Genomic DNA, 27,246 nt, shown 5'->3' on the forward strand with positions numbered 1-27,246 from the left:
GGAGCGCCGCGGCGTGACGTCAGCGCCCGTGACGACGGCAGCGGCGGTGGCGGGGCCGGGGGGAGGCGGCGGCGGCGGCGGGCCGGCCCGGTACAGCCCGGCGACCCGGGAGCTGCTGAGAGGTAACGGCGGAGCGGGGCTGAGGCCCGGCCAGGCCGTTCGGCCTCCCCGTAACCCGCTCACCGCCGGAGCGCCGGGATCCGGCCGGTCCTGCCCCCGCCGCGGGGGAGGAACCCGCGTCCAACCCCGGGGGAACCGGGCGGCCTGAGTCTTCTAAACCTCCATCTTCCCCCTTGGGTTTGGGTCGTGAGGTGGGGAGGGGGAGCGGGGGGGAGGATGGCCCCGGTGCCGGTTCCCCAGCCCCTTCCCGCTGCCGTCTTCAGGCAGCCGTCATGTTTTTCAGCGATGATGGAGGAATCGAAGCTGACGCCTTTCCAGAGGCGATACCTGATGGACCGCGTGAAACGTGAGTGACGGCCCTCTCGCCTTCGTGTCCCACCTTGAGGCAGCGGCGTTCGCCCAAAAACACGGGGATGTCCGGGAGTGAGGTGTCCCCAAGGGTCATCCAGGGAACGGGACGCGATGGCGTGACTTGAACAGCAAGTGTGTCTCGTGTCAGCGCACACCAACAACCAGCACGGACGTCTGTGGCACTCCTGGGGTCTCCGCTTGCGGTGCTACGGTGGATCAACAGGCAGATCTGCTGCCAGTGGTAGCTTGGGGCCATCCACCCCGGCTCCTCTCTTATCTGACCTACCGTTATTTTTGGTTTGTTCTCCAGGAGGAGACACCCTGCCCCTCCAGTGTCACCCCACATCCAGCAAAGAGCCAGCGCCTGCAGCACCTGCTTTCTTCACGCCAGTTTGTCAGCCATGCAGGCTTTCGGCGAAACCACATCTCCGGCCTGCCGAGGTTTGCCAGGCAGGAGATGCCTACACCCGAGAGAAATTCAAGCCACGGGCGAGGCGTAAGTCAGCAAACACCGCTAATAAATAAATAAATAAATGCCACCGCCCGCTCCCTCTCTTCCCCTTATATCCATCCCCTGCCTGCAATCTCAGTAGCGGCAGGGAGTGTCTTAATTGCTCTTCGTCCTCACATTTTCTGTCTTCAAAGATGCTTTAAAAATGGATGTCTGAGGGAACATCTACTGTAACCACTTGCTGACTTCTGCCTACTGGCTGGGAGGGTGACAGGCAACAGGGACTCACGCAGCCCTTGCGTAAGAGGGGAACGCTGTGTAATTTTCTAGCTTATAAATGTGAATCAAACCTCTGATGTCAGTTTGGTTGGCTCTGTATGCCTGTGCAGTGCTTGCGCAGTTCAGACTGGGCTGTCGTTAACGTAACGCTTCCTCTGGCATCGTTAGCCGGGAAGCGGTGTGGCCAGGCTCCTCTCTGAGGAGACAGGCTGATAATTTTTTTTCCCCTTGGCATTCACAGGAGATTTGGAAAAGGAGAAGCAAAGGCTCCAAAACATCTTAGCGACAGGGAAGGATGTGGTGGAGCACAAGGTGAAGCAGATCCAGGGTCAGACAAAGAAAGAGGAGATACCTGAGCCTGACCGGTTTGAAGAATGTACGTCTTCACGTAGCCCTGAGGAAGGCAGGCGGGAAGCCTGGGAAGGGCTGGGGTGGCAGGCCATCTTGCCGGTAACCTGAAGCCTGTTGTGGAAGGAGGCACAAAGCCCAGTTTCCAAGAGAAAGGACTGGCTGCTCTGACTTTGTGATCCAGCTGTCCTCGCAGAGCTTACCCTGCAGAGGTTTGCTGGCAGATACAAGCTCCCTGGGCTGCCCATACAAAATGAATTCCGCTGGCAGGGAAATCCCCTGGGGATGCGCAGGGTGACTTGGGCAGGAAGCCCGGGTACTGCAGGTCCTTTTTCCAGCCAGCGTAACTCAACATAGACTAGGACGCTTGCCAGCCTGACCATGGTTTGGGCTCTGTTTTCTTTCACTCCAAGATCAGAGCAGTTACACTAGGAAAGCTTAAATGTCGAGCAGAATTTTAAGCAGTGAGGGACTTTGGCCTGCAGAGTATTCTGGGATGGCAAAACCCCACCTAATACCTCTCTGTGCTTGAATCTTCAATGCGTGTGTACACCGCAGCTGGCCCTTTGCTAGTGAGGGCAGCACAAAGATGGACAACGCTAGAATAACGTGTACAGGAGGGGTGCTTTGGTCCCTGCTGCAGGGAAGCCAGCGCAGCTGGCTTCATGCATGCTTTGTATCCTCTAAAACGTGTTGCAAGCTGAGTGCTGTCCTTGACACATCTGAGATACCCATGTACTTTGTACTGTGGCAAGATTTGCAGCAGCTGGCTGCAGGTCTGTGCTGCAAAGCAGCAGCTAACGCTCTGTGCCTGTGCTGGTCCTGGGACCAGAGATGATTGCGGTCACTGGGTGATGCATGGCAACTAACAAACCTCAACAGCTTTAAGCAGGTTCTGTTTCCATCCACAGGCTGGTTAAATTGCCCACAAGCAACAGAGAATTGTCTGTACAAATTAAACTAGAAAGTCACCATTCCAGCAAGACGGGGAATGGCAAGAAGATGGGCAGGGGGGACATTTCCCATTGCGGAAGGGACTACTGAGGTATTTTGATGACATGCACAAGATGAGTGTTAGAGCAGACATCACCCTTCCTCTGGCGGGACCGCCGTTCAAGCAGAGCTAGGAAATTGGGAGTTCAGATCCAGACAGAAACATGTTTTCTTGCTTTTTGGTCAAATCCTGTTTCCACAATGTTTTCTCTTATCCGTCAGTGGTGAATGAAATTCAGGAGAGAAGGGAATTCCTGGCAGAGATGGAAGCTCTAGGACAGGGCAAGAAGTATCAAAGGATTGTCCTCACTGAAATCTCACAGGTATGCAAGGGCCCTGGCAGCACTGGTCGTACAGTACATGGAAGGAATCCCTAGTGTCCAAGACCTTAAAGCAGACTCTCCTCCGATACCCAAGGGGTAAGGGGGCAGAGAACTGAGTGTTTCCCTTCATGGCACAGGACAGGTGTGAATTTGGGGAATGTGAATTAGAGGTTTTTAGCCTTTCTATCTCTGTGTGTAACTTAATCAGGGAAATAGAACTTTTGTTCTTGGGACTAGCAAAAGAAGAAAAAAAAAAAAAAGCTGCTGGCTTTCTCCCTGTTCAGCCCTTCCCCTTTGTACTTTGCAGAAAATGCGTGAGATGGAGATCATTGACAAGAAGAGAAGTGAGGAAATGAAAGAGATCATGACAAAAGACTTCCCTGGTGGGAACAAATCCGATCCCCATGACTAGGCCTAGGGAAAAACACAAGTGCAATTTGTTCCCACCTCTTCTTCCCAGACTCTTGGCATTGGAGTCTCAAGGGCTTTGTCTGTGCCTGTGCCCGAAGAGGGGGCAGCACCACCTGTTGCCTAAAGCCAGAAGGCAGGAGCAATTGGTACGTAACTGGTGACAGAAGAAAGCTGTTGTAAAATCCTACCCAAGCACCGGATCCCTTCTCGCTTAATGATATTAAAAGAGACAAAAACACACAGCAGTGGCTACCGAAACATGACAAAGCAGAGCCTCCCTTTGCTTATGCAATGCCTCAGAGTACAGCGATCCATCGATAAAAACGTCACTCCTTTCCATCCACCCAGAAGTGGAGGTTTCTCCTGACATGATGCTAACGCTCGTGTTGCCACCCACATCTGTGACCCCCTCCTGCCCCCACGACTCTGGGATCGGCTGTGCTGGCAGACGGCGGGGAGGAAGATGCAGCCGCGTGGCCTTGCGCAAACAACGAGCCTCCGGCGTTGCTGCAGGTCAGCGTGACTGTGTGCATCATCAGCAAACTTCTCAGCGGCAGCTGAACTGAGCAGGCGCTCAGGGAACACAGCTGTGCTGAGGAGGGAGAGGGGATTTCAGCCCAGCGCATGCTGCTTTTTGCTGCTGGCTTGCTGTGGTTTTTTGGTTCCTGAAAGCCTGGTATGCAGAATAGCCATCGGTCTCCCACAGAGCCTGGAAATGGCTGTTTGCTCACCTCATGCATAATCCCCGCCTCTGTCCTCCAGCAGGCTGAAGCATGATGCTCTGCTATTTCAGCGTAAATCCCAGCATAAAGTCCACCTCCCAATTTCCTTAAGATCCCATCATCTGCTTCTTAGCAATACTCTTGTCAGCCACTCCCCAAAGCCAGGCAGCACGCCCTGTCCCCAGGACAGCGCAAATGCGCAAAGGAAATCAGAAACCTAAGCCGTGATCGGTTTTTAAATCCAGCGTTTCTTTTATTTCTGTTCAGGTGAATGGAAGTCACGGAGTTAGTACAGTATAATTTACAAATCAGAGTTCTGACCGGGCGCGGGGCCAAGCGGTGTCAGGCTGCAGCGATCCCGATGGCCTTTGGCAACAGTGACGTGACAGCAGGCTCTAAAGCAGATGTGTTTCTCCTTGGAAAAGAGCTGTGCTTTGGGATCTCCCCTCCCCTCCCACTGCTCCTCATCAGCCTGCTGGAATATGGCAAGAGTGAGATGGCGTCACCAGCGTGGGGCTGAGCTTGCCACCTCCCAGCCACGGGGGCCACGCTGGGATTGAGGAGGGACTGGGGTCCCTCAGGTTTTGGGAAACAAGGATCCCCTTCCAGAGTGCTACGCCAGCCACCTTGCAAGGCACTGCTCTGAGAGCGTTTTGGCTAAAGCCTGTTGGGTTTTTAGAAGGGACTGCAGCAGTTTGCTTGGGGCTGGTTATGTCTAATTTGCTAATGAGAAGGCATGATGAACAGCTGACCAACCAAACACCCTTGTAACTCTAATTCAGACCGATCCAACAATTCAATAAATAGCTCCTCGCCTTGGAGGAGAAGGCAGGAAACAAAAATGGAAAGAAGAAGGGATGGTTGGAAGAACACTGCCCCCCCATTCCCTCCTCCAATGTACACACACGCACACACACATGACAAATAAAATAAGGGGTTTAAAAAGTTTTAGGGTGGGTTTGAATTCATCCAGTAAAGGAGGTGTAAAAAATAACCAGCCAACCCCTGCACACTTTAAAAGTGTACACAGATAAAGCTGAGTAAAGGTCAGTTGTGACCACGCCTCTCTCCCCAGCCGCTCAAGGGTGGCACTGGTGAGCAGGGGCACAAGTTTCGTGCCCCTTGCTGGCACTGAGTCAGTCTTGAGCTTTTCTGCCCTTGCCTGGAAAAGGAACGTTCCTCCCTCCCCCCGAAGGCAACAGAGTCAGCGGTGTTTAGCAGCAGTGGGGGGTACGATGTCCTGAGTATGGCGCTTGAGCTACGTCCTAGCAGCTGTACACCGTCCCCTTGGGTCCTCTCAGCCCTGTAACGGAGCCCACCCAGCCCTGGCTTGCGAGGGAGGGGACAGCTCAAAATAAATAGGGCACCAGTTATTTTTTTGGCTATGGCTCTACAGCCTTGTGATGCGGGAGTGTTTTCTTAACATTTTTAGTTTAGGCCAGTAAGACCCAAAGAATCCTGATTCTAATGCCAGAGTTTTCTCCTGAAGTTAAAAAATGGGACAGAAAAGGGACAAGAGCGGGTGGGCAGGGAGGGACAGGCAGGTCCAGTCCCTTCCCGGCAGAGGTCGGAGGCACGTGGAACTGTCACAGTTAGAGCGGGAGAAGGGACGGGGGGCAGTTAGTGCAAGTGCAACACCAAACTCCTTGGCTTGCTTCTCAGTTAAGAACACGCAATGGGGTAACGTATCCGAAAAGCGAATCCATCTTCTCCCCGCCTCGTTAGCAAGGCTTCACGAAGGGGACAGTCAGGCTCCTCCACAGCCTCGGGAAGGGGAGCGCTTTGGTCAGACTCCCCCACTCCGGGCAGAAGGGCTGGCGTCTCCCCGGGACAGCAGCTCCGGTGCCTGGGGAGGGAGTGGGGGGAGAGGCGAGGGGAGCGGAGGGAGACAAGCCCCCCTTCCTGGCAGGTGTCCCAGCCAGCTACGGAGAGGCCGGGGCAGTCGGGCAGCACATCCCTCCCACTGCTGGTGTTCCCCTGCTCTAGCTTTTCTCCTTTGGCGACTTGCTTTTGGAGTCATGCTTGTTGCCCAGCAGCTTAAGCACCTTCATGGGCTTGAATTTGCCTTTCTTCTTGCTCTCGGTCTCCGTCTCCTTGTGAAATTCTGGGGTTGCAAAAGGAGGTTGTTACTGCAGGGTGCTGATGGTTGTACACGCATGCACACACACACGTGTGACAACAAGGGCAAGGGCGAGAGCCGTGAATCAAAGCCCTCCACTCTATGCACACTTCTTCCTGTGATAACAGGGGTACGCAGCACAACTGTGCCCCAAACTTTAACCGACCCTACAGGAAAGGCTCCAGAGTCTACACAGAATAGATTCAAGCTCTCCTTCTGCACACAATTTCATGAATGGCTTATGCTGTCCCTCACTGGGGTCAGCAGTGAAAACATCACTCCAAAAATCTCCCCAACTGTTTCTTACCTTTCCTTTTAATCATGGCTTCCAACATTTTATCCTCCTCCTCCTCTCTGAAAGAAAGAATGGGAAATAGGTCAGCAATTCAGCCCTGAAAACAGCTGCTGTATTGTTTAAGGCTAGAGAACCTCCTACTTAAAAGCCATGGAGGGGCAGATCCATCACTGTCTTGTGAGCATTTGCTACCAGCAGGATAAATCCCATGTGCTGCACCTACTGCCCTGTCTTTCCCACACAAGGCATTCAAATAGAAAGAATCGGGAAGCCTGGAAAAGACGTCAGCAACAGAGACATCTTGGGACACCGCCATGAGCTGTTCGTGTGATGCTGAGTCAGACAGGCTATGTTCTTCCCCTCTCCCCCAGCCCACCCCACTCCTCACTCACCTCTGCCGGTCCTCATCCAGGCAGTTCACAATGGCGTTCCTCTGCTCAATGATGGTCACCAGCTCCTGCATCAGCACCTTCTCCCTCCCTCGGTCCTCATCGGTCCAGTCCTTCTCTACCCAGCCAAATCCCGAGAAAGGACAGGCAATTAAATGGCTGAAGGAGCTCTGAAATTCAGAGCTTTGGGGCAGAGATCCCCTAGCACGATCCCCTGCTACCCTGCCGTGCTGCAGGGCCAGTTGGGCTAGCGGTGCTGTGGAGGGAGAACCCTGTAGGTGGCATCCCATGGGGACAAAAGGAGCACTGGGGCATGCAGTGAGACCGGACAGCAGCTCCAGAGCCAGCTGATTGCGCTGGCATCCCTAAAGTTCTGTCTCTCTTCACCTGAGACCCACCTAGACAAAGGGGAGATGATGCCCAGGGGAAAAATGGAGGTAACTGCACCCAGAGCGATGCTTTACCTGGCTTGTTGAGAAGGCAACGCAGTTCATACTCCACGTCTGACTGCCGCTGCTCCAGGTTCTGCTGCTTGAAGCTGCAAGGGAAGGGGGCACTGCTGGGAACAACTGCAAGGCTCCAGAGAGGCAGAACATCATCCCAAGGTATGGGGTGAGCTTAGAAAGAACCGCCAAGATGCTGATCTTATCCTGTATAGCCAAGGAGCCAAGCACCAGCAAGGACCAGCCCTGGCTACTCAAGGCCTTCCTGGAGGAGATGCTACAGGGGCTCTGGTGATTTGCAGTGGGTCAGTTCTGAGTGTATTTGGATACATTTGTCTGCTTTCCCTCTTTCCCTCCCTTCTCCAGGCAAGGAGGCTGTGTCAGGCTCTCCCCTGGAAGCACAATTTCAGGAAGGCTGAGACAGGACTCCCTGCAAGAGCATCAGTGCCTCCCCACACGCCTGCACACACTTACATGTAGATGAGCTCCGATTCGTGGCGCACCAGCATGTGCTTCTCATGGATGAGTTTGAACCAGTCCACCAGCAGGCTGTCCTCAGGGCTGTCTGCCGAGCAAGGGGACAATTCAGAGCCATCCCCAGCCCTGCAGGATCCCATCACCCTGCAGCACGATGGGCTCTGCCACACCAGAAGGGCACTGGGCTAGAGCCAACCTGACCTCAGCCTGTTCCTGAGCCCCAGAGAGACCTTCTCTCTCACCTGTTTCCACTCTAGGGACATCTCCATGTCCAGGGTATGGCTGCGACCATTCTTGTAGCCCAGCACAGCCCCTTGTGCTCTTCCAACCCCAGCATCAGCAGGAAGCCACTGCTGCTATCTCCTTGGCTGGACACAGGGCAGCCCTAGGGTCCATCCTGCCCCACACCCGCAGACAGCCCACCCCACGTACCATTCTCAGCGCTGCGAAGTTTTTCCTCCAAGGCCACCCCACGGTGCTCCAGCTGGTCCAGCTGGTGCTCGATGGCATCCATCTCCCCATAGATGTCTTCCTCCGGGATGTACTGATCTGTCTGCACCTGCCAAACCACAAGGCAGAGACTTCCATTACCACCAACTTCCAGTCTCCAGGGGTAACCCAAGGGCTGGTCAACACTAACAGGGGTGGGGGGACAGCAGAACACTCCACCTAAGCATGGATCCAAAATCCCCACCCCACTGTGGAGCAAAGGGAGACCATGGTGCTGCCATCAGCGTGGTCTAGCCTAGACACCATCCTCCCCAGCCACAGCCACCTGCTGCAATCCCTACTCACACATCCATCAACAGGGTGCATGTATACAGCTACGGTCCTGGGGGATAGTACAGAGCTGGCTTTTTTCCCCCCTGCTCCCAACGGCCCTTTTACCTTGCGTTTAATCAGTGGGAAGCCATGACCCGGTGCAGGAGGACGCACTGGCTTGGAGCCCTTGGGAGGTTTCTTTGCGGAGGGGGAGGCGGCAGGCGATGGCTTTCGGTTGAAGGGGTTCTCTTTGCAGGAAGACTGGAGCGGGGGGACAAAAGGAGATATCTGAGGGTCCAGGAAAGGGAAGGGATATAGCATCCCAACAGCGGGGACTGAGCAGACAGGGCAACCCTAGGGTTCATCCTGCCCCACACCCTTCTAGAGGAGGAACACAACTCTGATCACCAGCAGCCTAGCCACAGGGCAAAAACCAGGTGTGCTCCTGTTTGGCATCAGTTCCCCAGCTTCTCTCTAACAAGCATGCTGAATTATTTTCCTTCACAGTTCCCTTCCTATCTGCTCTGACCACAGGACACCCTGCCTCTTCTCTAGCATGCAGGGCAGGCAGAGTATGAGCACAGCCACCATTTAATGAGCACATGCCTGGGGCTTGCTTTTAGGGGGTCACATGAGGAGACCTAAGGGACAAGCCTGGACTCATGATCCCCACTGTGACCGAGTGATGGATGGGGAAGAAAAGCCCCCTGATATGGATGGGAGGAAGGTCACCATCTCACCTTCAGTTGTGGCTTGGGTGAGGAGGGTGTCTTAGGGCTCCCAGCACCCCCATCTGAAGCCAAGAGAATGGGTGTAGGGCTAGCCCCAGCAGGAGGTTTGGGGGGCAGCCGGCTGGGGCTGGTCTTCAAGCTGCCGGTGGAGACGCTCCTGCTGGCATGCGGGGTGCTGGGCTGCGCCTCCGCACTGAAGCTGGCCAGCTCGCTGGAGGACGAGAAGGAGGAGTTGGTGGAGAGGCTGGCTGGGGCAGCAGGGCTTTCACTGGAGGAGACGCTGGCCAGCGGTGTGTCAGTGCTAGAGGTCTTGGTGGCCGTCGGTGTGTGGACAGTAGGCTCAGAGGAGCTTTTGGGCACTGAGGCCTCATCGGTGTCACCCAGCACCTTGGCTGAACTCTCAGAGTTGATGCTCTCGAGGCTGAGGGCTGGAGATGGGGTGGAGGATGATGGCTCGGAGTGTGACAGCCTGGAGATGGGGTGGTGGGCTGCAAAGCAAAGGGAGAGCTCAGGGAGGACCCGGGGGGAGGCAGCCAGGAGAGAAAGGGAGAGTGGTATATACTGGAGGCAGGGGCAAATGCAAAGGGAACCAGTCAGTGTCTGTCCATCTCCAGAGAAGACAGACGGGACCCTCCAGCGCTAAGGTTTTGCCTGCAAATGCTGTGCTCCAGTGGCCAGAGAGGACATGGCTAGCGCAAGTCCCAGCACAACCACCACTGTATAAAGGCCTGGCCTGCCAGGGTGATGCAGAGGTGCCTGGGAAGAGGGAGCCTCCAAGGGGCCGCACAGGGGTTGTGGAGGAGGGATAAGGGAGTGGGGGCAAGCTCACCTAGTGGGGAAGCACTGGGGGCTCGAGGAGCTGGCCGCTTCTTCGCCTTTGGGCTGCTGGTGGGAGTGATGCCATACCAGGGGTGGAGAGGCTTGGCAGCAGTCTCGCTCTGCTCCTGCTCAGGCGTGCTCTTTTGGGTGGCAACACTCTCCTCTTCCTCCTCGTCTTCCTCCTCAAAGGGGTTGTACGGTTTGGGCTCTGGGGCATCAGACCTGCTCTCCTCGCTCCTGCTTTTCCCCATCTCCTCCCCATCCTCCTCCTCTGAAGTCCTACTCGGAGTCTCATGGCTGCTGCCTGGGGGAGGAGGGGGAGCTGGCTTCTTCTTGGGCTCCGCTTGCACCAAGGCCATCCACGGTGGGTCCTTGGCTCTCGCAGCAGCTCCAGCACTGGGAGGAGAAAAAGAGAGATCAAGGTGGCAGGGAGCAGAGGCAAGCTGGGATGGCGAGGCACAGGAGAGGGATTTAGCCCTCAGGGGAAAGGACAGATGGAGCAGGATGTCTCCCATGCAGAAGCAGCTTTCTCATCCAAGGGTGCCCCTAGTCTACCCCAGATACAGTGTCTTGTCCTCTATGGGCAAACCTATGGGCCTGTGGGAAGCACAGCCTGCCTGACTTGCCCACTGGGCTCAGGATTTTGGTTCCTAAATATTACAGCCCCCCTCTGCTAAAGGCTGAGCTTTATGAGCACAGCTGTTCTCCCCTCCCCAACACCATTCCTACACCCAGCTCTGCTCCCCAGGCTGTGGATGGAAGGGAAGTCAAGATCAGATACCTGCCCTCTGTGGTCACACTCCCTTCCTACACTTCAGAAGGCTGTTTGTCACCTTATCATCCGAGTATCCCAGGGATGTCTTTGCTAACTCCCGCAGCTGGAAGTGCCGCTGCTCCTCTGGGGGCACAGCCCACGGCAAGCCTGCACCATGGCTCAGTGAATCACCGCTCATCAGGAAAGCGGCCATCACCTGCCACACGCACGCAATCCTTGGCTGTGGCAAATGCGGGGTGCTTGTGCAACCTTTGTTCCATGAGCAGGCAAAAATGAACCAACACCAGCGGGCTCCAGTGTAAGAGCCCAGGAGGTGTAAAGTTTGCAGCCAGGCACTCGCAATGCCCCTGCACTGGACCTTTCCCGGGACAAACCCTCCACAAGGTAGACAAAGTGTCCCCTTCTCAGCACCAACAAGCAGGGCCATTTCAGAAGGCATTTGGCCATCTGCATGTGCCACAGAAACGCCTTTCTAAAGCCCGCAAACTCTACAAACCCTAAGAGACAAAGACCCTGGGAAGTACAGACAAACACTGTCAGCCTGACTGTACTGGGCTGGCACCCATTAGGTAAGGGAAGAGACCTGATGATAGCCTATATCCTCCTAAGAGCAGGGGCTGACAGAGGAGGTGGGAGAGGAGACCACAGCTGAGCCGTCCCCACAGCCCAACCTCGCTATGGGGTTTGCAGGTGATCTGTGAACAGAAGGACGTACCGATCAGAGTAGCAGGGTCTCCCTCGGGGTTTTGGGACAGGGGGGCTGGGTTCAGGTACCCTACCTAGAAAGACACAGGGTCAGACTGTCACAACACCAAAACGACATAAAGAAAGAGATTAAATCAACACGAGGCACCTTTTGCACATCTCCCCACAGGAGGCGGCTATTCCCACTCTCTGAAGACCTCATGGCGTTTCTCCCACAGTCGGTGCAGTCAGTCAACTGCAAATATCCCTTTTTGGCTTTTTCTCTCCACCCCACCCCGGGAGCTGCACCTGGAGAACTGACATGCCCCTCTGTCCCCACATCTGCAAACTGCTCTAGCACTGCCACCTCCCCTCCACACTGGCAGCAGCCCTTGGAGAGCTCTGGAGAAATATAAGGGAGCAGGCAGGTGTGAAACCTAGCACTGCTCTCCCCGCTATGGGGATGGCTGGCAATCGAAGGGTCGGTGTCTGAGCCTTCGATTTATTCGGAGGCAGAAGGGCATCAGGCTGCAGAGAAGGAACAAAATTCGTCCAACCTGCAGCCAACCACCTTGGCCCCTGGGGAGGTGGAGGGTAACCCCTGCCACCACTGTGCTCTCTTACCGTTCATCATGCCAGGTCCACACTCGCTGCCCTCACCCTGGAGGGTGGACCTGGGCCGAGGGACAGGGTGAGAGGTTGGAGGGGAGAGGGCTGACAGATCGGTGGCCCTCCTTGGGGCAGGCGTGGGCCGTGTGTCTCTGAGCCGTCCGTCCAGCGAGCTGGCTTTGTCCTGGGTGAGCGTTGTGGGCTTGCTGGGAAGGGGAGGTCTGGGGGGAGTTTGGGAGACGGGTGCCCCACTGCCTGCGTGAGCAGGGGTCATCACTGTCTCTGCTTTGCTGGATGTGCTGTTCTTCTCTGCTGGGCCAGCTAGCCCCTCTGCAGGCATATGGGTCTCTGCCGTACTCTCCGGCGAGTCACCGTCGTCCTGAGTCACCGTCACCTCTGCTCCTGTGGGAAGGGCATCCTCACCCACGCTGCCAGCCCCAGTTTCAGTTCTTAGCTCTGGCGATCGTCGGTCCGGGCTGGGCCTCCTCTCTGCCTTCCCACTCACGGCCAATTTACCACGATGCTGCGTGCAGACAAAAGTTCCTGCCTCTGACCCGGGCTTGTATGACCCCGGGAGCAGCGTGCTGGAGCACTCCTTACACCTGCCAATGAAAAGAGAGAGCCCCGTGAGATGGGGGATGCCATCCTGCCCCTCAGGGAAGGCAACACACCTGGGAGGATCCTTGCTGGACCGTGGAGTTAGTTCCCAGCCCTGCTACTAAATCCTAGTGTGGTTTGCGGAAGTCACTGGGGAAAGGAGAGGAACAGAGAAACATCACTATGCCACTGTATGAACCCATGGGGAGTTCACAACTCAAATACTGCACGCATTTGGGTTCCTCCTTCAACTCAGAAAGGTTTTAATAGATGTGGAAGGGCAACAGTTGGTATTGGGATACAGCATGGTTTCCAGACCTGGAAAAGTAGAAATCCACAGTTTTCCTGGAAAACATGCAGCTGGTGGGGGACAGGAGAGAGAGCTAAAAGATCACAGGTGGCCCTGGGAAAGGGAGAGGGATCAACCATTCAGAGACATGAAACAGGGAGTATCAACTGGAATCAGGGAACAGCTAGTTCAGAACCAGCACAGGGAGGCTACAGGCTGCCTTGTTGGGGCCAAGGGTGCAGGTGGGTTAAAGAACCATCAGACACATTTGTGGGGAAAATAAAATAAACACCACCACCCCCCTCCCAATCTGAGTATTAAGTAAAATTATGCCAATTCCAACTCAGCAAATCCCTATGCTGGAGGCTTGAAGAGTCGTCAGGAGAAGCAGCATACAAGCCTAGCCTGGTCTCACACTCACCCTTGCTGCTGCTGACCATGGACCCCACCAGGGTCAGGGCATTTGGCTGGAAGGACGAGGGAATGACGCAGTAGGGCCATTCTTACACTTTGCCTTGCCTGTTGAAAGTGGGCTAATAGCGTCCTTGTCCCTCACTGTCTGCCACATGTCCTTAGATCATCCACTCTTTCCCCACTGAGCCTTTGAATCCTCCCTAATGAAGACCTCCAGGTGTGTGATACACAGCACTGGCAACCAAGTCAGCCCTTTTCCACCTGGGAAGGGAGGCAGATAGCATACATGAACAACAGCCAAGGGCAAGGGGCTGATCAAGCACTCCCATGAAAACCAAGCTTGTTCCTTCTTGTCCGAATACCTGGCGCTCCCAGCAGCTGGCTGCCCTACACTGCAAGCAGATAATTTTGGTGAGGAATTCTGCTCTGGGTGTCCAGTTGACTGGCATTTCCTTTGAAATGTAGAGCAGAAGTATGAGGACGCATGGGCTCTAGAAACAAGGGATATGATGAAATGAAGAGATGGCAAGTTCGGACAAGGGGAGAAAGAGGTTTGTTTTGGATTTATCTTCATCAACCCTCAGAAAATGCTGCCACAGGACATTCCCGACCAAACAGTGCCCATGAATCAGCAGGGGGCGGGGCAGAAAAACAAGGACAAGAAAAGCATAAGGAGGCAAAACACTTGGGATAAAATTACAGTCTAGTAATGCTCTAGTCTGAAGGGCCATGAGTTGTGCCAAGGCAGACATGGCACCTCTCCTGTTCCTGGCCCACGAGCAATGCTGCACCTGCACCCCAAAGCTCCTGCTTTTGCCCCAGCTGCAGATGGGAAGCTTGATGGGCGGCAGCTCTGCTCCCCTCCTGCGACGCTGTTTCTATGACACATCCCTGGCTGGCTTAGGCAGGAACTGTTGATAGAGGTGAATGAGGCCTCCCATATTTTCCCAGTGGCTCAATATTTCTGTCCTCAGATGCCAGCTGCCCACTTGCCAGCTCTTGCCCTGTGGCCCACAGGAGAGATCTCACCCCTTCATCACCAGAGCAGGGAAAGTAAAGTGAAATGACTTCATAGGTACTGCAGGTAAGGACCTGCACACAGGGAGTAACCACAGAGCTGCTGACGTCTAATCCCTCATTCCTTGGTTTGGTAACAGTCTGCAGCTCTCCACATGCTCCCCTGAGAGCTCAGCACCACCCCAGGCAGCGTGGGAACCTGTATATCCAGTTGAGGACATGGAGTGTAGATGGAAGGAGGTCTGTAGGATGATGTCCTGGCTTAGACCTCATTGGAAGGCATGGGGGGGCGGTTCTGGTGATAAAGAGGCAGAGCATCCTGGTTTATGGAGGTGGGAGAAGCACAAGGGGCTGGGATCCCAAGTCAGTGAAGTGGAAAAGCGCAAGAGAGCAGGGGAGGCAGGGAGCAGGGGAGGCAAGCAGCCCAGGGCTGGACAAAAGCGGACCAGTCAGACCTCTGGGACAGGGGGCTGGCAGGCAAACGGACCCTCTTCAGTACCATTTCAGGCACTGTTGTCGATGCTCCATGTTGCCCAAGGACACGGACACACAAAGACGGGGTGCAGCTGGCCACAGACCTCCAGTTTGCCAAAGAGAGCGGCCACCCCACCAGGCCTGGCCATGACATACCTAAAGCACTGGCGGTGGTAGAGCTTGCCCTCGGCCAGGTAGCGCTGGACCAGATGGACGTGCTGCTGGCAGGCTGCGCAGGTACTGCTGAGCGTGGTGCGCTGGGACTGCTCCGATGGGTCCGAGGGGGCATCGTCCTGAGACATAATGCACGGGGAGCTGAGGATGGGGGCCACAAGCTGCTCCCCAGCCCATGGCTCCTCCAGAGCAGCTGCTCCCTGTGCAAGGCCCACTGCTGAGCACTTGTGGCACAGCTCAGGGGCTGACCTCAGGGGCTGACAATGCACAGAACAGCTGCCCCCAAGTCCAGGCACAGGCAGGCTGCCTCTTCCCAAATTAGAAGAGGCCACTCCAAAAAGTGCCTTGCCCCTGTCTAGGGCCGAAGGGCTGTGGAAGGGACTAATCTAAACCCCGGGCAGCAGGGACCTGCAAGAGGAACCCCCTCTCTTTGGAAAATGTGCCATCCCAGACATCTGCTAAAACCTGAAATAAAGGGCCAAGAAAGAAAAAGGCGTATTTTCTGCTCTTCTATTCCTACATTCCTGCTCATTCCTCATCTATGGGGTTATCCTCCCATAGGAAGGAGGGTGCTTGTGCCCTGGGTGGCTCAAGGAACCATCCGGCACCAATCCACCCAACCTCTTGCCTGCCATGGACAAATTTCAGTCCACAGACTCCTAGAGATAAATCACTCCCTCAGCTGGGTCCCCCAAGGCACCAAAATCCCAAACACCCCTCCCACCCCAAAATACATAGGTAACCCCCTGCAAAGATCCATCCCGCTGTGACAGGCTCTCTCCTGTCTCCTCACCCACAGCACAGGGAGCACCACTGCCTCAGGCTGGCTTTGAATCAAGAAATTAGGTACCTGTGGTGCTGGGGGATTCTCGACCGCAGCCACGGGCTTCTTGTGGGACAGCAGTGGAGGCGAGGAGGCAGCAGCTGAGCGCTTCATAGGCGGAGGGACTCTGGCTGGAGGCAGAAGGCAAGGAGGATCAGACACGAAGAGGAGCAGTGACTCACACCACCCATGTGGGGGAAGGGGAGGGGAAAAAAAAGAAAAAAAAAAGTCATCTAGCCTTGTGACATAGGACGGGACTTGCCGCTCCCGACACTTCAGTGCCTATTTTAGGTGGAAGAGACAAACACAATCTAATAATGGGACGGCTGCGAGGCTGCCAGAGAGGCTAGCCCTGCTGTGGATCCCCTTCTGTGGCCCAGGGACACCAGCCTCTCACTGTGATTTGATTTACTCATCAAATGCTGCTTGGCTTCCTTTTAACAAACTCCCTAAGCAATGCTTAAAGCCCTGAGCACCCTGGGTAGCTGCTGACGTATTGTTGTGACCCGCTGGGCCCCAGGGCTTCTGTGCTGTCAGCAGGTCTGTGATGCATCCCTTGCCTGTCAGGGCTGGCACTCACACACCAGTCCCCAGCGGGAGGCCAGCATCCCTGGAGAAGTATATGCACATAAAAGAGATTTATCTGATGTTGTGACTAGAGAGCAGAGCAGAGGAGACCTGGAGCCCTCATCTCCACCCGGGAGGGATGCCTTGGACAAGCTGTCTCAGAGCAGCACTCAGCTCAGGTTGCAGTTGCAAGGACAGATGAGCTGATTTGAGACACTCCACCCTGGCTTGCTTCCCTCCCTCTGTCCTCCAGTCACTTTACACTTACCGATGTGATAAAAACTAGCTGGGGTAGACAGGTTGCCTATCTAGCTTTCTCCTATTTTAGTGGGTTAAAGCAGATCACAAAGGGGTCTGATGAGCACCAGGGGTGGTGGCCCAACCCAAGCGGCAGGAATGCAGCCCAGAGGGAGGAGAAGAAACAAGGCGTTCCTCCTTCCGCAGCCGGAGCTGTTAAATCACTCCCCACCTCTTGTGAAACCTCGCCCTACCCCACTCCCTGTTGCAGGCCTTCCTCACCTGCACCAGCCAGATCCAGGAGAGGCAGGCACTACCCACTCCTCTCCCCTTCCCCACAAACACACACAGCTCCCATTTGCCATAGGAAGGAGGAAGCACAAGGTAATGCTGGGTGTCCTGTACTCAAGTGGGGGCAAACTGGAAGCCAGAGGGGTGGGAGGACACTCACCTTGGCTGGGGTTGTTGAAATGGTTGTAATACTGAGACACATAAGTCATGATGCTGAGGCAGTCGGGGACTTTCATGGAGACCATGTCATTGGGATCTAGCAGGGCTGGGATGCCCAGCTCCCGCTCTGCCAATTCAAAGGCCTGCAGGAACAGCAGAGAGGTGTTAAGGAGAGAAAACTGATGCTCTCTGAAAAATAACAGAGAAATCAAGTTGGAAGGACCCTGGGGAAGGTTAAGTAATAAGCCTATGGCATCCCTGACGGACAGAGGCTCCCAGACATGCCGCTTGACTGGAAAGCTGGCACAAGAAGCGAGGGAACAGGTTGCTGCAGCTGTCCTTTCCTCCAAGTCATTTCAGCTGCCTGTGTCCCTGCAGCTCCCACCTGAGGGGTCTTGGTGTTCGGCTGCTGCACTGGGACAGGGAGGGTAACTCTCAGGAGGTCTCAGTTTTCATTGGAAAAAAAAACCAGTGTTTTTTTCAGCCCGTGAAATGGGCACACCACCCTCACGCAACAACCCAGCAGAGCCTTGGTGGACACTGTGAAGGGCCTAGAGCTGGCAGATACTTCCAGCGACACAGCCAACCACCAGCTCTGCTGAGCAGTGTCCCCGACCACCCCAAATGCTCACCCCACAGAAACACCGACTCTGCCCATCCTTTCATGCTCTGGGGTGCCACATCTTCCCTTCCCACAGTTAACATAGCCATCCCAGCTCAACAGCCAGCAGCTTGTCACACACAAGCCACTTCAGTACTTTTCTGTGTCTCAGCAAGCAGAAATGACAAAGACATTGTGGTAAGAAGCACACAGCTCCTACAACTACATACATGGCTACTTGAAAGGAAGGAGTGAAGGAGGAAAACAGCTGTTTGAGAGCTTCCCACTTAGCAGCGTATGTGGATTACTGGCTATAGACTGGCCATCCCGCTGTTGTGCCAAGGGCAGTGTACCCACATTGATCTCCAAGGGAGGGGGAACATGAGACTACAGCAGGGATTGAAGAGAAAGCGAGTCAGGAGGAATGGATGAGAGCGGTGTGGGCACTGAATGGTGAGGTACCAGGCGCAGGGTGTGGGTAAAGACTGAAGGTGCCTGGTCTCTGGGGCACAAGATGCTGTACAGGGTGTAGGATCTAAAGAAAAGGAATGGAGAGATAAATGAAAACAGGTATTTGCAGTAACTGGGGGTGTAAAATGCACCCTGTGGACACCCAGCTCTGCTCAGCCTGGCTTTAAGCCGGTTCTCTGAACTGAGTCTTGCTGAAGACAAGGGTGCAAGCAGCAGGGAGCAAGGAGAGACCCCAGCTTAGGGGTCCCTAATGGGACAAGAAACCCATGGTGTGGCTCTCAAATGAGAAAAGATAGCTGCTAATGGCTGAAAGGGGCCAATGGATCTAGAAAAGGGCATGGCCAGGACCCAACTGGAGACCTCTAATCCTGAAAACCCAAACAACCTAGCTCAACTCGTCTTGGGAAGCTGATGGCCCATGTCTCTCCACGGACCATCAGATGGAGCCTGCAGCAATTAGGTCTTTCTCTCAGAAAAAAACCCAAGTCTATTGCTGCTCTGTCCTACCCCTAGCCCCTGAGGTTGGGCATCTCCCCATTCCCCACTGCCTGCTTCTATTGTTGGCTCCAGCTGTCCCAAGCAGGAGGGGAACATTGCAGATCAGCCTAGGTCCAGCACGACTTTCCTCTCTGCTTATGCCTGGAGTAAAACTAGCTTCCTGCTTCCATTGCCTGCAAGTCTGGAACAGCTGAGGTCAAGAAGATGTTGCACCATTTTAATCTTCACCTGAGATGTTGTCTTGGCAACTATCAGGATAACCATCTTATCTTCTCTTCAGTACATGCTGGAAGCTGATGTTTCAGATTCCCTTATGCTTCCAGAGAAGCTCCTGCTTGTTACTTACAAGCACAGATTTTTCTTACACCCTTGCCACCATCAAGAAGTCCTTCCACACTACGTGACCTCCATCAAGTCATTCTCACGTCCCTTCTTCCTTCTGTGCACTGCATAACGGGGACTTACCAAGCGGTTATTCTCATAGACGTCATCCTTGGAGAGAGAGTCAAAGTCTCTGAAATGAGAAAGCACAAAAAAGCCACATAAGGTACAGAGGAAAAGTGCCCTAATGCCACCACATGCAGGTTCTCAGGACAGCCAACCTTACAACAACTCAATATATAAGACCCTAGATAAACAAAACCTTGGCAAAGCAGATTTCAGGTTGTAAAGGGACAAAGAAACCAAAGGGAAATTGCAATTAAAAAAAGAAAGCAAGTCCCAAATGGGTGGTGACCAGGAAACTAACATGTCATTCTTGTCTCTCGTTACCCACTTCTTCTGCCCTTGCAATTAAAGGCTGCAGAAATACCAGGGCCATGTTCTGATTAGCATCACATACCGCTGCACTGAAGTGTTGCACGACATCACCCCAAACTTGCCCCTCCAAGGCCACCAGCACAACAGCAGGAGGAGGATGGGGAAGCAGATCCCCCACCTCAAGAGAAAGAGCCACCTGTGCTAGATAACTCCCTCCTATGAGGGTCCTTAGACAAATCTCCCTGCACCACCTTAAGGGATTTGAGGTCACCCCAGGATTTGGGGGTGACCAAGAAGGTCTTAAACTGCACTTCTGTCCTCACTTGCCCCCCAACACTCGCAGTACACAGCAAACCATCCTTGGCCATAGCCTTTACAGCGAGGCAACTTGCTGAATGCAAGGCGCTCAGGGCAGAGAGAGAAACCCCAGCAGCTCCCAACTCGGGCACTTTGTGGCATCTCACTTGTTCCCCTGGATCCCTTTGGGGGATAAAATCAGCCCAGCCACAGGGATCAACTAGCTGTCTTCATCAGAAGAGCTGAGGGTAGAGGGTTAAAGCAGTCTGCAGGTTTTCAATAGAGGGCAAGAAATACAGGAAGGAGTTAGTTATGTCTTTTGCACGTGCACGTGGGTATAATGTGTGAAAACAGCATCACACTAAACTGATTACAGCCTCTTCCTGCCAAGGATCTCAGCTCTGTTACCAAAAAAAACCTCATGCAGCAGCTTGGTGTGCCTGCGAGCTGGATTCACAGAAGAGGACACAGCCCAGAGAGGTTTAGGGTCAGGCAAAGCCATCCCAATGGCCCAGAGAGAGGTGCAAAGCTTGGCAGACCGACCTAGAAAGACAATTCAGATTAGAGGGGGCGAGTGTATCCCCTGCCCCAATGGTGGTGTGCAGGAATCGGGTGAGACAGCAAATCCTCAGCCATGTGCCGTGGAGAGGGGCTGCGGGAGCCTCCCTTCCTCCATCCCCCTTTGGATTTTATTGCCTTTTCCTGTAACACTGACCCAACCCACCCCAGCACCGCACCGCAGGTCAACCGGCCCCTTCTCGAAGCCCCTCTCCCAGTGCTGCAGAGGAAGTCCGTGATGAGCTCAGGAAGATTTTCCCAGCTGCCTGCGCCACCATAAAATTACACTTCCTCCGTTCAAAAGCAAGAGGCTGCTGGTGCAGTTTCCTCTCAGATAAATGAAACTGCAGCAGCTCGCTGCTGTGGGAGCAAATGCGGCACTCATGCAGAAGATGGGCTGGACGTTCAGCTCTGTGCTAAGCACCTTTCTGAAAGCTCATGCAAATACATGCACAGAACTCAGCCTGTTCAAAATACCGCAACTTTTCCCTCTCTACACGCTGCTGAGAAAAGGCTTCAGCTGCAGCCTTCGCTTTGATGTGAAAACTAGTGCGTTTTTTGTATTTATGACTAGTTTCCACTGGGAGATGTTTTTTCCCCAAGTCATTATTTTTTGCCTAGAGAACTCCTGTAACCTTGCTGTATTTTTTTTTTTTTTTTCCCTTTTAAAGAAAATACCAGCTTGGGAACACAGGAGAAGTGATGACAGCAAAGTTGATATATCAACTGCCCTCTAAACATTCATGACCTTCATTTTGAATGCCCTTACTTTCAGGATATGGGAGTGGTGCAGCTGGAAGCTCAAAGACTCCTTGGTGGCCTGGGCTGGGATAGTATTTTATGACGGGCAAAATATCATGTCCATTCCACTCTGCCCCAGCAAACCAAAGCTGTTCTAGTAAACCAAGGCAAATCTGCCTGGGAAAGCGGATGCCAGCAGAGAGGATGTGAAGCTCAAGAGGTAATGGGGGGGGGGGGCTACCAAGCAGCAAGGGAACAGAAGATTTTTTCCACTAACATAGGACTGCAGACTCTCAGTTTTTACCCGAGATACTGAAGCCCCTCAGTACGAGGCCCCAGAGATCACAGTTTACGCAGTACCTCTCCACTGCATTTTCCAGCTCCTTCTCTGAACAAGCCAAGCAGGACCGTGCTGATCTCCATCACTCCTGACATGAGCACTCCCACATGCCACTCTGTCGTGTGGCATCCCTGCAGCTCCGGGCACATTCCCTGTACCAACGTGCAAGGAGCACAGCCTCTCAGACATGGGGGAAAGTCACCCCAGACATACCCCTTTCCTCTCTATAAACTGCCTCCTCTGCAGAAAGACCAGAACTTGCCATCTTGGAGCTCCGTGACATGTGGCTGCATGTCACGTTATTTCCTTGCCCTGATCTCAGCAGCCTTTCATCCAGCTCTGCTCAGGCTCCTCTCCTGACGACATACCAGTCCAAGGGATCGGATGTAAGAATAGGCGAGACTCTGGCTATCCCAGTTGAACAACTGTCTTGACTCAGCAAACCCCAGCGTCGTAGCATATCCTGGAGTAATATTTCCATGCAAATAACATCCCAAGCGCTTACCTAATTAGATACATACAGAGCCACTAAGCACTCCGGGGTTTAGGGCAGCTGCCAGGGAGCAGAGCAGACCCAGGGAAGGGGGAAGGGTGCGCCATACAGCTTGAACCAGAGCAAATTCCTGGATTCCTCAAATATAAATCATGAGCACTTTAACGGCAGTGCCGCATAATAAGCCCTTCAGTTTTCTAGGTCTTGTTGGGGAAACGCGGGCAGTACATGGGAAGGAACAAATGAGATTTGTGATCCTGCCTGTAACCGAACCTCATGGCTCTAGGGACACAAAACAGCGTTTCTAATGCATGGCTCTCATCTCCTGTTTTCCTCAAGCCTCCATCTCTCTCAGCACTCAAAAAGCATGTGCCATGCTCTCTTATTCTTCTCGCCCCTGAATGCGTATGCCAAGAACCTCCCCTGAGCTTCGGGGAGGCTGCACAGCTTGGGACGCTGAAAGATGCTTTTTGCTTCACTAAGCTGTGGCAAATGCCTTGTAAACACTAATTTCGTGCTTTAGATTTCTAAAGCACTGAGCAAACAAACTCATTAATCCCCACAGTCCACTGTCAAGTTGGCCTGGATGCTTCCAGCTTAACTGACAAGGGAAAAGAAGAGATTAAATGTCTCTCCTCGAGATCACACAGCCAGCAGCGCAGTCAGAAGCTAAATCCAGGTTGCCCATTTCCCCGATTGGGAGAGAGGCAGTGAAACCAAGTGAAGTGCGTACACCAGCAGAGCTAGAGTCAGGGACTTTCAGCTTCATGGTTCAACACACAGGTCCCACAGGTATGCACATCATACTTGGTGGTCAGTTGAAGACACCTTTAGCTGGAGTCAACAGACACCAAGCACTTCCAGTCTACTTCTTTAAAAAAAAACCCCAACAACAACAAACCAAAAAACCAACCTCTAGTGTTTCCAAGAGCTCCGCAGGAGCTGCTCCAAAGCTCTCCAGGGGAGCATCCCTCTGATGCCACCTGCCTTATCCCAAGGTGGCTGTGTTCAAATCAGGAGCCCCATGGAAAACTGTCCTCAGCCTCACTTACCCGTACGGCCTTTCATGACAGCCTCTTCCCCAGCACATCACCTACCAGCACAACAGTGCAATGGTGGGGCATCTGGGCAGGGTCAGACAACCAGGACAGACCAACAGCCACAACAGCAGCAAAAGAGAGCCCCGAGGATTAGGGTGCCAGAGGAGTTGGTGCCATACAAGTAGAGAAGAGAGCTCTAGCTCAGCTCTTGTATGAATGTGCTCGTTCCTCCCCTCTGTGACCCAAGGGGAAGGCAGCAGGAAGCAGGGAAGCAGCTGAGTACAGAGGAACTTCAGCCTTCGGGGAGCCATGCGGCCGCTTCATGCGGGCCAGGAGAGCCCCGCACAAAGGAAGACCACGCAAGGTCAGAAACGTACTCGCAGGTCCCTGCCAAGTCCCATTATCAGGCTGACTGAAAGCACTTTAGAAGAAAAGAAGGGCAACCACTTTTCCTCTGCCGTCAGACGATTTACTGCCTCTGATCCAATCTTCCCACTTCCAAATCGGGACAGGCTGAAGCAGCTGGAATCAGATGAAATGATGCTACTCTCCTGACCACCCTCTGAAAATCCTTCTACAACATGCCATGTCCTTGTAAGGCCCTAGGCTTTGTCTATACAATACAGCTCGTGCAGAGGACCTGTGAAGCATTTAGTTAGGACATCTGCCAGGAGTAGATTTAAGCCCACTGACAACTTAAGAGCTGCGACTGCTGCTTAATGGGATGGTAAATATGGTTAATGGGAAAGCATCAGGTGGTTTTAGTGGTGTTTATTGTAAGCTTTTGCTGAACCTCTGCTTTTCAGTTCCCAGTTACTGTGCCACTTACCAAAAAAAAAAAAAAAAGAAAAAATTTCAGAAACACAGTAATTGCAAGTGTTCTGTCCTTAATTTGCCTCTTCCTCTCCAGCAGCTTTGCGACTGGGAGCATTTTCAGAGGCTCTATCCTAGTTGGTCAGAGTGAGCTGTACTACCCAGGAGCTGCCGTGACAAGACCATGCAGCTCCCTCAAGACCCAGAGTGATGCAAAGCCACTGTACATCTCGGCTCTCGGTGGTTCCCAAATGCCACACTGAGGGTTTTGTGGAGGCCACCTGAAACACAGCAGGCAGCAGTTTGCTTTCTAGCCTAACTGTTCAGCTTCTGTGTGTAAGAACACAAGCCTGTTTTGCCCTCTCATGGACACCACAGCTCCACAGCAGAGTCACTGTCAACCCTCCACCTGCTAGAGGTTGCTGTCGTGACATAAGGCTGTCCTAGGGCCAGCTTAGAAAAGGGGATTTGGTCAATTCAGGCAACCTCAGAGGAAGAACCACCAGTCCCGGAACAGAATGTGACAGGGGACAGACACACCGCCGGGCTTTGCTGGCAGGCGAGGAGCACGTGCATGCCAGAGGCATGGCAAGGTGGAGCGATGCCTACCTGCACTGTGAGGGCTACGAGGGCTATGGAAGATTAGAGCAGACAGGAGGCGGATTCCCAGCAGTGCTGGGGCATGCAGGGTTACAGTGGCAGGTCAGGGCAGATTCCTTCCAGTAGCTCAGCCAGTTTCTCCAGCCTGACACCGTGCCCCCAAGCAATCCCGAACTCACCAGCTGCCTCTTGAAACTCGCATTCCCCCTCAGAGTTGCCCTGCAAAAGGGAGGCTGACAGAGGAAACTCAACTCCGAGCCATTTGCCAGGGGAGGCTAGCTAGGCTCGATATCCCTGCCGGTATTTACCACCTCCTGCTTTCACTATGGCACCCACAGGAAACAAGCTGGAAGCAAATGCAAGAAGCAACCTGGTCCTGGGCTCTGCATGTGTGTTTTGGAGTGGCTGCCACTGGCAGCCAGGAATGCCCCTGTGCCAGGCAGGTCCTTGGGAAGTGGGAATGCCCACCTCCCGCAGAGGTGAAACACCCCCACGGCCAGCTGCCAGTGCCATGCCTCCTCCCGGGCAGGCACCCGTCCCAGTGGGCTGTATGGACCTAGCCCACCTCCACGCTCTCCTCGGCCTTAAACCACACGACTCCTGCTAACCCTGACCTTGGTGGGTCTGCGAGCCCGGGTCAGAAGATCGCTCACCGGAACACGGCATCCTTCATCCCGGTACCCAATTATTTTGGAAGGCGACAGAGCCACCGCTGGGCTCTCTGCCCCTGAACCCCCTCCACAGGGAGGCTCTGTCCCTCCCTGCCAGCCAGCCTGGAGCCGTTCCCTACGGCACCTCCATCCCCACCTTCCCTGGGGGGGGGGACTCCCTGCGAGCCCCCCCACCCGCCCCGGCAGAGCTGCAGAGGGGCACGACCGGCCCAGCCCCTCCAGAAACGCGGCTCCTAGCTCCCCCCGCACCTCCCTTCCTCCTCCTCCTGCCCTCAGCGACCGCAGGCCGGAGCCGGACCCCGCACCGCCCCGTCTAGGCGCGGCGGGTGAGGCGAGGCGAGGCCGGTGCGGCGCGGCCTGCACACCCCCCCCCCCCCCCCCGCCCCCAAACCCCTCCGCTCACAGGAGATCGGGCCGGTGGCGGTGGAGGATAGCGCAGAAGGCTAAGCCGTCGCGGAAGGAAGAGCTGAGATCGCGGATCTCCACCCCGCGGTACCCCTCGCACTGCCGCCGGCACCAGGCTTGCAGGGCGACCCGCGGGCCCGACATGGGGGCGGCCGCTCCGACTGCCGCCGCCGCCGCCCGCCGCCGCCGCGAGCCCAGGGGCGGGGCGTCGGGGGTGGGCGGAGCGTGCGGGGGTGGGCGGAGCGTGCGGGGTGGGCGGAGCGTGCGGGGGTGGGCGGAGCGTGCGGGGGTGGGCGGAGCGTGCGGGGGTGGGCGGAGCGTGCGGGGTGGGCGGAGCGTGCGGGGTGGGCGGAGCCCGCGGCTCCTGGGCCACGCCGCCGAGGTCTCTCCTTCTTCTCCCCCGGGGCTGCCCGGTGCTTGCCCGGTGTTTACCCGCTTTTCTCGGAAGGAAAGAGCACCGTAGAGTCTCCCCGGAGAGGAGGGGGAGGGCTGGGAAAGGGGTGGTAAAGTCAGACCGCGAGGAAGCGGCGGGGAAGGTAGGAAAGAGGGGAGAAAAAGGGGGCAGAGCGGTAGGTTAGAAAGAGGGGGCCCAGGGCTTTCTGCTTGCAGGGGTGTAGGGCAGCAGGGTGGGGAGACATACCCGCCCCGTGGTACTCACCAGCTCAGGGAAGGCGGAATTCTCAGAGAAAAGCCCTGAATGAAAGCTGTGTGGGTTGGTTTTTTTTCTGCTCAGTCCCTGAAGGATGGGGGAGGACTGCAAGCAGGAACTGGAAACAGTTGGGACTGAACTCAAGTGTAACTTCAGCTAAAAGAAAAATAACACCAGGCAACCTCATTTCTGGATCTGAAAGGAAAAAAAAAACACCAGGCAACCTCATTTCTGGATCCTAAAGAAAAAAAAAAAAAAACACCAGGCAACTTCATTTCTGGATCCAAAAGAAAAAAACATCAGGCAACCTCATTTTTGGATCCTAAAGGAAAAAAAAACAAACCACCAGGCAACATCATTTCTGGATCTGAAAAAAAAAAAAAAAAATACCAGGCAACCTCATTTCTTGATCTTGTTCAGGCTTAGACATAGGCTGCTGTAGGCAGAAGCAGTTCTCGGCAGTCCTAGGGGCATAAGCTGCGGCATTGGGGGACATGGAAACATCAGACAGCGGAGTATGCGTGGGATGTAGGTGGTTCCCGGTGTAGGCACGGGGCCAAGGAGGGCTTTGAAGATAAGGACATTTGGAGTTGCAGGCAGCACTTCTCAGGAAGCTGTGGAAGAAGTGGAGGAAGGGTGCGATACGATCTCAGGAACCCACGACATTGAGGAGATGGACTGTCACGAGAGCTGGCTTGCATGCTTAGTGTGATGGTCTGACAAGGGGTGGGGAGAAAGCACACTATTAAATGTTAGTTTATTTTGCTAAACATTTTTTTCATTTCCAATTAGGCAAGGTGGGGGGCAATAGCTACCTCTGTGGACGACTGATCCATCACTCAGATGTTGAGCTTATTGCTGGCAGTCCCTCCCTCCACTTTTTTTCTCTGTTAATGGGCTCTATATCCCTTTTTCCAGTCAGCTCTCATGCTTAGCACCCTCCTTCTTCTATTCCACTGTTTCATTCTATCACTCCACAGCCCCACAGCTGTAACAAGTGAAAAATAAATTCTCCGAATGGCTTGTGCAGCCTCCCCTGTCAGTGCCCGGGATAAGCTGTGATATAAATCACTGGAAAAGCTACTATGTAGAGAAAAAGGAAATGAAGTATTGTCTTGGTTTTGCAACGACCGAGCTGCTGCTCAGGATCCCCCAGACCTGCCTGAC

At 54.4% G+C, this 27,246-nt stretch overlaps 2 protein-coding genes across 5 annotated transcripts; one reads left to right on the forward strand and one right to left on the reverse strand.

Annotated features, from left to right (window-relative positions):
* The first annotated feature begins 3 nt into the window (after positions 1-3).
* Positions 4-4,467, forward strand: C19H22orf23 (chromosome 19 C22orf23 homolog). Its single transcript, XM_075051521.1, has 7 exons — positions 4-122; positions 384-466; positions 782-967; positions 1,443-1,577; positions 2,765-2,865; positions 3,173-3,789; positions 4,266-4,467. Exons 2-6 carry the CDS (start codon positions 406-408, stop codon positions 3,275-3,277), a joined length of 588 nt encoding a protein of 195 aa, XP_074907622.1. The 5' UTR covers positions 4-122; positions 384-405; the 3' UTR covers positions 3,278-3,789; positions 4,266-4,467.
* MICALL1 (MICAL like 1) lies at positions 4,227-27,128 on the reverse strand. Of its 4 annotated transcripts, none has more exons than XM_075051516.1 (16): positions 26,089-27,128; positions 19,179-19,227; positions 17,145-17,286; positions 15,917-16,020; positions 15,049-15,185; positions 12,117-12,703; positions 11,524-11,587; positions 10,044-10,429; positions 9,224-9,702; positions 8,610-8,744; positions 8,154-8,280; positions 7,719-7,809; positions 7,266-7,339; positions 6,805-6,919; positions 6,425-6,471; positions 4,227-6,102 (listed from the first exon to the last, which is right to left on the reverse strand). In XM_075051516.1, exons 3-16 carry the CDS (start codon positions 17,227-17,229, stop codon positions 5,981-5,983), a joined length of 2,553 nt encoding a protein of 850 aa, XP_074907617.1. In that variant the 5' UTR covers positions 17,230-17,286; positions 19,179-19,227; positions 26,089-27,128; the 3' UTR covers positions 4,227-5,980. The 4 variants fall into 4 exon arrangements, with proteins under 4 accessions (XP_074907617.1, XP_074907615.1, XP_074907616.1 ...); XM_075051514.1 differs by lacking the exon at positions 26,089-27,128 and adding an exon at positions 25,429-25,614; XM_075051515.1 differs by lacking the exon at positions 26,089-27,128 and adding an exon at positions 20,137-20,207.
* Between the last annotated feature and the right edge of the window lie 118 nt (positions 27,129-27,246).

The sequence above is a fragment of the Buteo buteo genome, chromosome 19, assembly GCF_964188355.1.
Source record: "Buteo buteo chromosome 19, bButBut1.hap1.1, whole genome shotgun sequence".
Lineage (NCBI taxonomy): Eukaryota > Metazoa > Chordata > Aves > Accipitriformes > Accipitridae > Buteo > Buteo buteo.

Bases quoted from the DNA above. Each gene is read 5' to 3' on its own strand.
- MICALL1 (XM_075051514.1), bottom strand. From the start codon at position 25,574: ATGTCGGGCCCGCGGGTCGCCCTGCAAGCCTGGTGCCGGCGGCAGTGC. The intron at 15,186-15,916 runs GTACCTAATTTC...ATTATGTCTCAG, and splicing joins AGAATCCCCCAGCACCACAG to GACGATGCCCCCTCGGACCC. The intron at 6,472-6,804 runs GTGAGTGAGGAG...TCTTTCTTTCAG, and splicing joins CTGGATGAGGACCGGCAGAG to AGAGGAGGAGGAGGATAAAA.
- C19H22orf23 (XM_075051521.1), top strand. From the start codon at position 406: ATGATGGAGGAATCGAAGCTGACGCCTTTCCAGAGGCGATACCTGATG. The intron at 1,578-2,764 runs GTACGTCTTCAC...CTTATCCGTCAG, and splicing joins GCCTGACCGGTTTGAAGAAT to TGGTGAATGAAATTCAGGAG. The intron at 2,866-3,172 runs GTATGCAAGGGC...TGTACTTTGCAG, and splicing joins TCCTCACTGAAATCTCACAG to AAAATGCGTGAGATGGAGAT.